This window comes from Dipodomys spectabilis, unplaced genomic scaffold (assembly GCF_019054845.1).
Source record: "Dipodomys spectabilis isolate Male_0828 unplaced genomic scaffold, ASM1905484v1 ptg000371l, whole genome shotgun sequence".
Lineage (NCBI taxonomy): Eukaryota > Metazoa > Chordata > Mammalia > Rodentia > Heteromyidae > Dipodomys > Dipodomys spectabilis.
Window position 1 is genome coordinate 133,854 of NW_024871048.1, and position 13,598 is coordinate 147,451.

The 13,598-nt window shown below is 58.9% G+C and overlaps 1 protein-coding gene across 5 annotated transcripts in view; it reads right to left on the reverse strand.

Moving 5' to 3' along the window:
• The window catches only part of Myt1l (myelin transcription factor 1 like), a 167,006-nt gene that overhangs the window by 116,492 nt on the left and 36,916 nt on the right, over positions 1-13,598 (reverse strand). For 3 of the 5 annotated variants that reach the window (XM_042666938.1, XM_042666936.1, XM_042666937.1), the window contains exon 5: positions 2,607-3,578. In XM_042666938.1, the coding sequence (XP_042522872.1) occupies positions 2,607-3,578 (972 nt within the window). Of the gene's footprint in view, positions 1-2,600; positions 3,579-13,598 lie in introns of all 5 variants that reach the window. The other 2 variants (XM_042666935.1, XM_042666934.1) reach the window with 1 other exon arrangement.

Here is a 13,598-nt window from a genome sequence, read left to right on the forward strand (position 1 = left end):
TTAATCATTAAGTGATTGCCTTTAACAGGATCCTTATGAATTCTCGCAAATTATTTTCAAAGTGCTTTGGAATTAAGTACAAATTTCCACAAAAAGCCATGTGGCTCAAAAGTGCTTCTGGCTTTGGAAGACAACAGGTCATGATCTCCTCCCGGTGGGCGAGGCCCGGCTGCCCGTCTGCTCATCTCCATCTCTTATCTGTTCAGATTCCACTTAGTCTTTAAAGGAACACAAAACAACTAAGCACACAGGAGACCAACGTTTAACAAAAGCCTGTCACAACCTATAGGAACAAAAGGTGCGCTGGATTTGGCTTGTGCTCCTGGGTGGAAAAGGCACAGGGTGTCTTTTCTTAGCAGCTAAAACCTCTGGAAATTTCCATCCAGATTTGCACTATCTTTGAGGACTGTGGCAAAGGGTGATGTGGAAGGTGCTGTCTGATCTCTGCTGTAGGAGCAGAGGCTGGTGACACTTTCGACTGTGTGCACATGTGCGTGTGTGTGCATGTGTGTGAGTCATGGTCGCTGCCGTTCAGCGCAGAGGGGATCCCGTGACTGGGTCGTTTTTAAGGAATCTGCATCCGTTTACTTTGCTGGACTCTATTTGGCCCTGATATAGCTACAGACCCATGCAAAAGACACTTGGGAAGACGTGGAAAATACTGATAGAAGACAGATCAACTGCTCTTGTCAGTGGCAGAAGATGGAGACAGAGCGGACGAGGCACGTGCCAGTGCTTTCCAGCTGTGGGAGCATTCCTCCCGCCCCGCCCCACGCCAGCAGGGCAGGGCTGCTCCCCCTCACTTTTTAACGTTACTCCTCATCCCTGTCCCCACTTATTTACAAAGGGGAGACAAACGGTTTAAATGCCATTGCTTGCAAAATAACACTAGAACAAAAAGCTGTCAGAATTTGCTGAATTTGGAGACCAACAGAGACCAAGGAAGCGGAGGCCACACAGGCTCTGCAGGGTCCTCCCCATGCACAAACTCTCAGCACTGACCGGAGAGACAGCACTGTCTGTGATTCCAAAGCAGAAGCTAACACGTGCTCATCTAACAGCAACCACTGCGGGCGCGAGACAAAAGGCACTACTCCTTCCTTGAAGTGCTTGGCTCCTGCATGATTCTCAAAAATCCAACTAGAAACTTCCAATGGATGGTTTGAGCCAATCTTACTCACAATGATAGCTCCACAATTCAGTGCATGGATGCTATGTTTACAGTCTTCCCAAGGCCCCTAGCAAGCCTGAAGCTTCGCCGGGCCAGGACACACACCCCTGCCTCACACCCCACACCTCCAGGGCTCTAGACTTTGTGTCTCCCGCGCCCACACACTGGCCAGCCGGGAGCCGTGTGCTCTGGCGCAGGCTTGTCTCCTGCTTGGATGTGGTCATGGGTTTTCTAGTGGGCCACAGAGCTACGTGCACATCCAGAGGAGAATGCACACCTGTGCCCCCATCGAAATGATGCCTTTTTTTTTTTCTGGTCCTTTGAACTTTCTATAGCAACTGATTTTCAAACTAAATTCCTGAGTCTTGTTATGAGATCCACAGAGAGAAAACTCAGTATTCATAATTCACAGAATTAAACGCAAGACAGAAGAAAGGAACATTTTTGGTGCAAATATAGAAAGATTTAAGAAGTTACCAATTTCATTCTTAAAACTTTTCCTTACTGAGTTCCAAAGGCATCTTGTGCATGAGATACATACGATGCCACGCTTCTACCTGAAGCGGAGGCCTCAAGAAACCCAGGGTCCTTGGTTCAGGTTGGACATCCACGCATGTTACACTTACTGCAGATGTGTATAATGTATGTGTGTGTAGTTAATTCTGTAGATGGATACAGCTACATGCCCGTATGCCTTGCAGAACAAAACTCAGCCGAAGCGATCATGTTGGGTAGTTTTGAGTGTCCCATAACAAGCGATATTTGAGGAAGGAAGATACCGGCTTCTACCGTGCAAAGGGGTCTGTGGGGGGAGGGGTACACTAAAGAAACTGCTATGGATTTCAGCCGAGCCCATGCCGTGGCTTGCATAGCAAATGGTTTCCGTTCCCTGACTGTCTGCGATAATGAATGTGCGGTGCTGACCTTATCTGAAGCCATTGCTCATCCTGCGGTTCGGTTTCTATCAGGGGTGTTTTCCATGGGGGCAGTTTCACCAAGAACTGTCGCTGGGTGATAATTTTATAAATCACACGGCCACCTATCTAATCCAGTTTATCAGGTGTGCGCGCCTCACCTCTGGTTAGCTAATGGCTACAGGACTTCCGTCATTGAACAGGGCTCTCGGCCCGAGGCAGCCCAGGCTGCCCTGCTGCCCTCTAACATGAGTGTGCGGGTGCTTTGGCCTGCCTCCTCCCACTGAGTGTCCTGTGGTGCGTCTGCTCTACCAACAGCACAGAGCGCTGCCTCGTGTGTATCTCCACACAGGTTTCACTTGCTCTCCTGGGATGCTGTCACCGACTAGAGCTGTGGCATAGACTGTCAAAGTGTGCATTAGGGAGAAAACTCGGTGTGGCTGGTACTGCAGGCATTCTCTGCCGCGCTTAGCTCATGTGCTCACGAGGCAACTTACGTTAGGTAGAAATATTACCTTTACCATAGTATGGCTTTTTGACATGACTGTCACTGGACTTGGGCCTCCTGTCCTCCCCAGACGGCTGGCGTGGAGACTGGTCCTCAAAGGGTCTCATGGCGTCCCTCCGCCCGGCGTCCAGGGCCATCTTCTCCCGCATGGCCTTGGCCCGCTCCGTTTCCAGGGCAATGGCCTTCTCCAGCAGGGTCAGGTTGCCCTTGGTCATGTCAAACACCTCCTCAGACCGGTCGGAGTTCACGGAGGCCGTGTCATCCTCCCTGTCCGGACACCCGTCCTCCTTCGCACAGCTGGAGAACGTTCTAGACCGGGGGCTGAGCTGCTCCTCCAGCCGCATGAGGTTCATCATGTCTGAGTAGCTGCGGTCTGGCGTCCTCCCCGGGAAGTCATCCTCAGGCCGCCCGTGCTGGCGCAGGCTGGCGCCGGCCGGCTGGCCCCGGTCCTGCGGGTTGGTCTCGCTGAGCTTCCTGGCCAGGTCGAAGCACTGATTCCGCAGGCACTCCAGGCTGCTCAGACACACCTCCTCGTCGCTCTCCTCCACCACCTTCTCCATCAGCCCGTTGCTCATGGGCTTCCCCAGCATGGCGTAGTTCAGACTCCTGCCGTCCTGCGGGGCCGCGCCGTCCGCATAGCTGCGCTCGCCCAGGCTTTCCGAGAGCACCACCCCGTGGCCCTGGGCCAGCAGCTTCAGCGAGTCCACGGTCTCGCGCACCACGTCGCTGTCCAGGTCCAGGCTCAGCTCGCCCTTCCGCCCCAGGCTGTCGTTCTTGTCGCTGTCGCCCCCCAGGCTGTTGGAGGTGCTGCTGTTCATCTCCGACTCGGTCCTGGCCCGGTGCGCCGCGTCCTCGGCGATCTTGCCCAGGTTCAGCAGGGACTTGGCCACCAGCTCGTCGTAGTTCTCGTACTCGTCGTTGTTGTTGTCATCCTTCTCTGGGTCCTGCCCGACGCGAGAGCTGTGACAGCTCACCGGATGCTCATCTGCAGGCAGAGAGAAGACAGAGAGGAGGAGAAAGGGAAAAGTGGCTCTCGCGGGGCGCTTCCCACAACAGCACGGGCCGCGCGGGGACAGCGCGCCCCACGCACCCGTCCGCAGCCGGGTGGAGTCTGCGGACGGGCCCAAGAACCTGAGGCCCCTTAAGACCGTCATCATGAGCTGCTGGCTCCTGAACTAACCCAGAGGCCACACAGGGGAGCAGCAAGCATCGCTTCCAAGGGCACAGCGCTGTTCTCATCCCCCCCAACCCCCCATCACAGCGCTGTCTAAGGGTTCACGGACTTCCTTTCTTCAGCCTCTGGAACAGATGTTTGCAGCGACTGCTTTGAATGGCTGATTCTCGCAGTCGTACTTAGCCAAGACAGAGGAGAGCCCCAGGCTCCTGAGCCTCTCAGGAGGACCCCGCATGCGCAGAGCCCCCAGCAGGGGGCAGTGTGAGAGCCGAGCCCAGCCGAGGCCTGCCGGCTGGCCGGGCCGCGGTGAAGCAGCCTGCTCTGTGGGGAAGCGCGGCCGTGGAGGACCAGCTCCGGCTGCAGGCTGGGAAGCGGGCAGAGGCACAAGGTCATCCAAGACAGGGCTGGGAGGCTGGTGTGACCGCCACACGTACGCCGTGCCGTTTAACTGGCCGTGTGCTGGTGGAAATCTGCGTGAGGCAGGGAAAGTGGGCATGAAGTCTTACTCACGCCTCTTTATTTCGGAGTGCCATGCTCAACCTCAAGTGCTTGCGGAGCCCCCTCTCCCCACACTATCAGAGCCCCGGCTCCCACCGGCGCGCATCTCCAGCATTTTGTGTGATACCGGCCACAGTGGAAGGCTTCTCTGCTGGTCCGCTCAGCTAGGCTAGCTGTCCACCCTTTCACAGCTCACTTTTCCTCCCACGACTCAAAAAGCATAGTGGGAATTGTCTACATCTAATGCTGATCTGAAGGAATGAGGTACATGGACTTGTAGGAAATGCTGGTGCTCAGTTGTGGATCTTATATGGAAAAAGTTTTTGTAAGTGAAAAAAGAAGGATTTGGAGCTGAGTGTAGCAATCATAGAAAACATCTTTGTTTTCTGCCTAGGACCAGCAGATATCCCAAACCCCAGCAGGCTGGTCACCACGTGTCACTCACTCTCTGAAGAGAGACAGAGTCTTTTAGACAATTACTACAGATCATTTTCCTTATTATAAAGATAAACATAGCCCCAAAGGGCAGCAAGAAGACAGGAAGAGAACAAGGCCATCAAACAAGATCAGAGCACGCGCCTGGCCCCTGGGCCGCTGCCCAGCTCCCGGGAGCGAGGTGATCCTCATCTAAGGAGCGTTAGCAGCGCCTGGCCCCTGGGCCGCTGCCCAGCTCCCGGGAGCGAGGTGATCCTCATCTAAGGAGCGTTAGCAGCGCCTGGCCCCTGGGCCCTGCCCAGCTCCCGGGAGCGAGGTGATCCTCATCTAAGGAGCGTTAGCAGCGCCTGGCCCCTGGGCCGCTGCCCAGCTCCCGGGAGCGAGGTGATCCTCATCTAAGGAGCGTTAGCAGCGACTGGCCCCTGGGCCCTGCCCAGCTCCCGGGAGCGAGGTGATCCTCATCTAAGGAGCGTTAGCAGCGCCTGGCCCCTGGGCCGCTGCCCAGCTCCCGGGAGCGAGGTGATCCTCATCTAAGGAGCGTTAGCAGCGCCTGGCCCCTGGGCCCTGCCCAGCTCCCGGGAGCGAGGTGATCCTCATCTAAGGAGCGTTAGCAGCGCCTGGCCCCTGGGCCGCTGCCCAGCTCCCGGGAGCGAGGTGATCCTCATCTAAGGAGCGTTAGCAGCGCCTGGCCCCTGGGCCCTGCCCAGCTCCCGGGAGCGAGGTGATCCTCATCTAAGGAGCGTTAGCAGCGCCTGGCCCCTGGGCCCTGCCCAGCTCCCGGGAGCGAGGTGATCCTCATCTAAGGAGCGTTAGCAGCGCCTGGCCCCTGGGCCGCTGCCCAGCTCCCGGGAGCGAGGTGATCCTCATCTAAGGAGCGTTAGCAGCGCCTGGCCCCTGGGCCCTGCCCAGCTCCCGGGAGCGAGGTGATCCTCATCTAACGGAGCGTTAGCAGCGCCTGGCCCCTGGGCCCTGCCCAGCTCCCGGGAGTGAGGTGATCCTCATCTAAGGAGCGTTAGCAGCGCCTGGCCCCTGGGCCCTGCCCAGCTCCCGGGAGCGAGGTGATCCTCATCTAAGGAGCGTTAGCAGCGCCTGGCCCCTGGGCCCTGCCCAGCTCCCGGGAGCGAGGTGATCCTCATCTAACGGAGCGTTAGCAGCGCCTGGCCCCTGGGCCCTGCCCAGCTCCCGGGAGCGAGGTGATCCTCATCTAACGGAGCGTTAGCAGCGCTTTATGCCGCACCCCTGGCAGCACCCGTGGATGACAGCAGGAGTACCGTGTACCCCTGTGCCTATGGTGGGTCTCACACACAGGGTCTCTGGGCCCGGGCAGCTGATCGGATCAACTTAGATACGAGAGGACCCGTGAGAGTTGGATCAGGAAGCAGCCACGGCCAGGCAGGAGTTCTGTTCCCCAGACTTCGAACTCTTCACTGGGTCCTGGGGCATCAGAAGGAAGGCGTCGTTGGCCCTGGTGAGCCGCACAAGAAAGTCCCGCAGCTCCTCTCTGCTGCCCACACCGAGGCGCGGGGCCCTGGGCCTCCCTCCCCTTGCCATGGGTGCGGAGGCTCAGGCTGGGTCCCGGGCGGGCTGCCCCCACCCGCCTTCCACTCCCCACTCCCCACCTGCACCTGCTCCGCCGTGTGGCTGAGGGTCAGCCTCACCTCGATACGAGTCTTCCCAATGCGCCGCCGGGGGAAGACGGAAGGGAGACGGACAACTTCCCATGGCTACCCAGTGGATCCATGCAGTGGGAACAGGCTGTGGAGGGAGGTCCTTCGCTGCCTGGGGCCGGCGCGCAGGGGAGCCACTCTGCCGTGATGGGCCAGCGTGACATCATGGGGCCCTCCACCGTCCTGGGCCAGGGCCCAAGCCTTCAGAGCCCACCGTCCTGGGCCAGGGCCCAAGCCTTCAGAGCCCAGTGGCTCATCTGACAGGTGAGGCTGGCAGGGCTGCCTGGGCCTCCCTGCACCCCCGTAAGAACTCCAACAAGCCTGTAATCCTAGCTCCCAGAAGGCTAAGATCTGAGGATTGTGGTTCCAAGTCAAGCCTGGGCAGGAAGATTCTAATCTAATCTCCAGTTAACCATGAAAAAGCTCAAAGTGGAGCTGTGACTCAAGTGGTAGAGTGCTAGCCTTGAGCAAAACTGGTCAGACAGTGCTCAGGCCCTGAGTTCAAGTGGAGAACCAGCACACACACACACACACACACACACACACACACACGAATTCCATCACTGGGACACCCTGCAGGCTCCATTTCTAAGCCCAGCACAGGTGGTAGCTGTGTTATAATGCCAAGGAACAGGAGCTTGTTTGTTGAAGGAATCTGGAAACACAGGCACAGCATGAGTTGGCTTTTCCCTGAGATCAACATCTTGCAGCTGACAGCAGGGAGAAGGGAATGGCTGTAAAGATGGCAGGTGTGGCCCTAGACTTACAGGCCACAGGCAGCCTCAAGTTACCAGTGTGGAGCGGGTTCAGAAGTGAGGCCTTGCCTGGAACTGGGGCCGCTCGGGGAGCTCTGGCTCCTCACTTTCACCCAAGTTGTCTTCCTAGTTATGGCTTCTCTGAGGCTAATAATGAAATGAGTCACACGCAGACAAGGGCTTTGGCAAATAGATCAGAATTTCCTGTGCCAGACAGGATTAAAATATGCTACAAAAGCTCCACGAAATGAGCATTCCAGCCATGAAGTTTCAAGCGTGGCTGGTCTCTATTGAGTGCCTGGTGTTCTATCCCAGAGCACGCTTTTCATGAAGCTAACGTTCATGTGTGTGTGAGCTGGGGGCAGGGCTGTTTAGATAGACGGCCACAGGGACGTCAAAACCCTTCATCTTCCTGCTTGGGCTTTGGAAACCCCCCACTCAGCAGAGCTCCAGGCTCAGACTCTGAACCTCACCCTCTAGCAGAACCCCACAATTGGATTATGGCAGAGTCAGTCTTAGTGGGTGACAGCAGTTCTCCAGGGAATGGCAGAGCTGTCACACTGAGATGGAAATTCTGGATGTTCTGATCCTGCTACCCCCAGATAATGAGACAGAGCCCAGAGCTCAGAGTCCCCCGTGGCTGGGCCTGGGTGACCTCAGCAGAGACTCACCTCCGTTTTATTGCTATAACTCGGGTGATCTTAATCCTCAGGGGAGCTTTATCAAGTAATTACAGAGCTGAACCATCTCCTCTGAGTCAGGTTTTATGAGCAATTTATGCTCTGATGATGCAACCAGTCTGAAGATTTCCCTGCAGTCTCTGTCAGATGCTTCTCCTCCACCTCCAGGTGAGGGCCCGGCGTGAACAAACGGTATGAGCTGGAACTGCCGCAGCCCCCAAGTGCCTCAGAGCCTTAAAGGTAGCTGCTTTCTAAACCAGCATTGGATTGGCCTCAGAAATGAGTATCTAAGTGGGCACCAGGGCCTCAGTCTGTAGCCCATTACTTGGGAGGCTGAGGTCAGAAGGATTCCAGTTCAAGGCCAGCCTGCTCAGGAGAAGCCCAGGGCTATGTGGTGTGCAAGCCTTCCTAGCTGCACGGGGAGCTGGGATGAGGACTGGCTCTAGCCTCAGTCTGGAAAGTCTTCCGACTCAATTTCCCTGGGGGGAAGCTGGTGCGGGCCACGCCTGGCTCCTAGCCGCCACGGAAGCCGGAAGTAGGTGGCCTGCGGCTCAGCCTTGGGGAGGCTGCAAAGCCTCATACAAACGTCTAGTGGAAAACAAGTCTGGAGGCCTTTTAGTGCTAGCTTAACAAGCACAGGGCTGAGCTCAAACCCACCCTGCACAGAACCGTACGAGAGAGGAGAGGAAGGAGAGAAGAGAGGGAAGAGGGAGAAGGAGGAGGGGAGAGAGAAGAGAGAATGAAATATAGACCAGCATCAGACTCTGACTTACAGTGCCGAGATTTGATAGGCCATTGGAAGATGGTGGGAAGGGGGAGATGCTCCAGGAGCAGCTGCGGTAATGGGAGAGGAGAGCTGGTGCGCGGCACAGATGTGTGGTACGGGCCACGCCCCCTGGACCGTGGCGCGCGGTGCCCCTGTGCATTAAGTGACGTTGTCGGGGCAGACAATGCCTGGGCCGTGCGGACCCAGGTGTTGGGGCAGATCTGTCACCGCTGGTGCTCCCGAGGGGCGGGTGCCGGGAGGGCGGGCGCCAGGATGGGGGGCACAGGGCTGGGCACAGGACTCAGCCTCCCTCCACCCTTCGTCCCTGCAGCCTGGACATCCCGGTCCTTGACATAACCTTCCTTCCAGCTCAGGATGAGAGTGCCAGTCCTGCTGGCCGCCTTGCCTTCATCCTCGGTGGACGGGCGAGACTCAGCGGGAGGTCTCCTGAGCTCATGCACTCTGGAGACGCGGGAGGGGGCTCTGGCTGGCAGCCAGTTTCCTCCAACCCAACCCCGTGGCTGGTGGGTTTCCCGGGGTCACGGGAGACTCCGGAGGTGCAGGGCAGGGAGGGAGCTCTGTGTGCCAGGCTAGAGGTACCTGGTCAGTCAGCTGCCACCACGTCCCGGTCAGCTGCCACCGCTCTGTCCAGCAGCGTTTTCATCACACACAGACCCCCCCCCCGCCACCATTTGGAGGGGGTAGGTAGTCTGAGACGGCAAAGCAGAGTTACAGCAAACCCAGATTTCCAAGAAACAGGATCTGCTTCAACGGGAGAGGCCAGCCTGAGCCTGTGTCCATCCTGAGAGCGGATCGGCCAGGACACAGGCCTGCTGCACGCCTTCGTGCACTGCAGCTCCCCCGTCGAGGGAGAGCTCGGGGGTACTGAAGGGAGGGCTCGCCTCCACACCAAGACCAAAGCCACACGTTCTAGCTCTTCCCACTTCCAAGCTACTAGAAGAGCCTCTCTGGCCTGGCTGAGCTTCTTTAGTGCTGGCGGGTGTCCCCAGCCGGCCTGGGTCCCTGCGAGGCCCGGCCCTGGCTCCGCGGATGTGGCTCCAGCCCAATTCTGCCTTCTCTGTCTCTTACGTTCTCTCCTAAACCACAGGGCGGGTCTGCCGCCGCCCGGCTCTGCACTCAGTGTCAAGAGTGGAAACGGCACTCTCGTGAGGGCGCAGGGGTGTGCGGCCAGCTCCCAGGCACGGGTGCCAGGGTGCTGGGGGCCATGACCGGAGGAGGCATCAAATCTGCTCTTGGACACTAGTCAAAGGCCCCAAGGTGTCTCCTAAAAGCCGTTTACAATGAATGGTGGACATCTAGGATAGATTTTCCTACAGCCTGCAAAAGCTATTAACAGACTCAAGCAAGCAATCTTCCTGATTGGACGGCTGGACTGACCAGAAGGCCCCCACGCTCTGCAGGCTCCATGAGCCACCTCCCCTGACATCTGGCGGTGTGCACAACTGTCCTCTGCCCGCACACCGGCTGAGGAACACGACCCGCAGTTACAGCTTCCGGGCCGGCCCGGCGAGGCCAGCCTCCCTGCGGCCAGGCCTCTGTCCCGCTCCCGCCGTGGGGAAGAGCGCCGCGGGCAGGCGGACACGCGGGGCGCACGTGGCCAGGGCAGCATCAGAGCCGGAAGAGGGTTGCCCGTGGCCCCTCCGGCCTGCCCTCCTCTCGAGGCCTGTCTGCGCCATGCTGGCTGTGTGGCTTCTTCCCACAGTAGTGCCTGCTCTTGTGGGGTGAAGCCTGTGGGCGTGGGTCATGTGCAATTGCTTCAGACATCTCTGGCCCGTTTTCCCAATGTTGGGTCAGCCCCCCTGCGGCTATTTCTGGGCTTTGGCCTCTGTGCCCTGAATACCTAACTGGGAAAGCGCCGCTTGCTTATCCGCTGGTGCAGCACACACTGGCCTTGAGTCACTTTGCTCCAACTGCTTGCCGCTGCCTGGTGCCGCTCCCCCCACCCCCCTTGGTAAGTCAACCCCTCCGGAGCAGCCGCCGGCCCCAGGCCCCAGGCCAGGGCTGGGCCTCAACACCCCCCCCCCACCCCCAGCAGCGGCTGGCGGACAAACAGGCAGCACACAGCCGCCTCTTGCAGGAAGGTGCCTCCCCCGAAACATCGACTGACTCTGGCTCCTGTCGGGGCCTGAGGGGAAGTCCACGGCCTGCAGGCGCCAGGCCCCCACTCATGCTGACTGAGCTAACAGCCGCCTGAGAAACGCTGCTGGAGAAATGTCTCTCACAAGAACTCCCTAACACCAGAAATGGTGTCACGGAGCCCTAAGAGAGGACACTTGGCTGTCTCTTCACGGTGAAGCTCATTCCTGAGTGGAACGTGGTCATTTCCAGGAGACAGCCAAAGGAAACCCGCAGAGCGTCCGGAGGGGACCCGCCCCGCCCTCCCCCCCAACGCGGCACGGTCACGGCTTTGCAGGAGGATCCCGCTGCCCCAGGGCAGCGGTGAGCACCAACGCTACTCGTCTGCTCACGTCCACCCCCGTCCGTGGAGTCCCACGGATGCCGCACCCTGTGGTCCGTGAAGACCAGCACGAGTAGAAAACAAACACACAGGGAAGCAGATGGGAAGGCAGGGTCTGGGAGGAGCTCCTGGGGGACCCCGAGCAGAGACGGGAAGGAGAGGAGGGAGGTCTGCTGGGGATGGCACTCAGCGTGCACGAAGGCTGGAGGTGGGCGGTGCTCGTGGGGCCGTGGACGGCCACACAGCAGCGCAGCGTGCGGAAGGGCGGCGGCGGTCAGTGAGGACGGGGATGTGGGCAGAGCCAGAGCGTACCACTGTCAAGATGCTGACCTCCGCCCGCTGACGCCAGGGAAGGTGGCCATGACCTGGGCAGAGAGGTGTCCAGTGTGGAGCTAGTCCCACTGCGTGGACTGCTCTGGGTAGTCTCTGGGTGGTCTCTGGGTGGTCTGTTCTGGGTAGTCTCTGGGTGGTCTCTGTGTGGACTGCTCTGGGTGGTCTCTGGGTGGTCTCTGGGTAGACTGCTCTGGGTGGTTTCTGGGTGGTCTGTGTGTGGTCTGTTCTGGGTGGTCTTTGGGTGGTCTCTGTGTGGTCTCTGTGTGGACTGCTCTGGGTGGTCTCTGGGTGGTCTGCTCTGGGTGGTCTCTGGGTGGTCTGTTCTGGGTGGTCTCTGTGTGGTCTCTGGGTGGTCTGTTCTGGGTGGTCTCTGGGTGGTCTCTGGGTGGTCTGTTCTGGGTGGTCTCTGGGTGGTCTCTGTGTGGACTGCTCTGGGTGGTCTCTGGGTGGTCTCTGGGTAGACTGCTCTGGGTGGTCTCTGGGTGGTCTCTGGGTGGTCTGTTCTGGGTAGTCTCTGGGTGGTCTCTGTGTGGACTGCTCTGGGTGGTCTCTGGGTGGTCTCTGGGTAGACTGCTCTGGGTGGTCTCTGGGTGGTCTCTGGGTGGTCTGTTCTGGGTAGTCTCTGGGTGGTCTCTGGGTGGTCTGCTCTGGGTGGTCTCTGGGTGGTCTCTGGGTGGTCTGTTCTGGGTGGTCTCTGGGTGGTCTCTGGGTGGTCTGTTCTGGGTGGTCTCTGGGTGGTCTGTTCTGGGTGGTCTCTGGGTGGTCTCTGTGTGGACTGCTCTGGGTGGTCTCTGGGTGGTCTCTGGGTAGACTGCTCTGGGTGGTCTCTGTGTGGACTGCTCTGGGTGGTCTCTGGGTGGTCTCTGGGTGGACTGCTCTGGGTGGTCTCTGGGTGGTCTCTGTGTGGACTGCTCTGGGTGGTCTCTGGGTGGTCTGTTCTGGGTGGTCTCTGGGTGGTCTGTTCTGGGTGGTCTCTGGGTGGTCTGTTCTGGGTGGTCTCTGTGTGGTCTCTGGGTGGTCTGTTCTGGGTAGTCTCTGGGTGGTCTCTGGGTGGTCTGTTCTGGGTGGTCTCTGGGTGGTCTCTGTGTGGACTGCTCAGGGTGGTCTCTCGGTGGTCTGTTCTGGGTGGTCTCTGGGTGGCCTGCTCTGGGTCTCCATGACTTATAACACATATGCCACTGTCTGTTTGCAGAGGAAGGAAGGGACCTGGGGTTCTGCTTATGGTTTTAGGGATGAGCATGGGCCCAGCCTCCCTGTGACTCTGAGTTACACTGGGTTGTGTCACCATCCTGCTAATGACCAGCTGCTCCTGCTGGCCTGTCTCCAGTCAACCAGCTCTTCTAGACAGTCCTCATGGGGGAGGGGCCAGCGGAGCCAGGAAGCCAGCCCAGCCCAGCCCCACAGTCCAGCCCAGCCCAGCCCAGCCCAGCCTAGTCCCCCAGCCCAGCCTAGTCCCCCAGCCCAGCCTAGTCTCCCAGCCTAGCCCAGCCCAGCCCAGCCCAGTCCTGCAGCCCAGCCTAGTCCCCCAGCCCAGCCTAGTCTCCAAGCCTAGCCCAGCCCAGCCCAGCCCAGTCCTGCAGCCCAGCCTAGTCCCCCAGCCCAGCCTAGTCTCCCAGCCCAGCAACCCAGCCTAGCCCAGCCCCACAGTCCAGCCCAGCCCAGTCCCGCAGCCCAGCCTAGCCCAGCCCCACAGCAGCTCTGCTTCTGCTCTATGTGTGGCCAGGAGCAGAGACTCAGAGACTCTAGGTTCCTTCAACAGCACAGCATTGGCCGTGGACACCGAGTACATGCCCCAAACAGTGAGCAGCAGGGGTGTGGGGAGGTCCTGACTTGAACCTGCTGAAATCTCTGGTTCTTCTTCAAGCCCTTTAAGGCAGTAGGCCATTTTGGACTCCACAGGAGAGAAAAACAATACAACTAGTGACCACAGACAAGGCCATCTGAACCCGCAAGCCAGAGTAGCTCTCCCATGATTGTGTCACAATAGTAGAAAGCTGGGAATAGAGCAGGAGTCCGTGCACAAGGAGGGGGCCCTGCCGCTCCACTGTGAACTCTGCTCATCCAGCTCCGCTACGCCCATCTGCAGGGCAAAACCGGCTGTCTCCAGACCGGACCCTCTCCATGTCAGGGCCATCTCCAGACTGACCCTCTCCATGCCAGGACTGTCTCTAGACTGACCCTCCCCATGCCAGGACTGTCTCTAGACTGACCCTCTCCA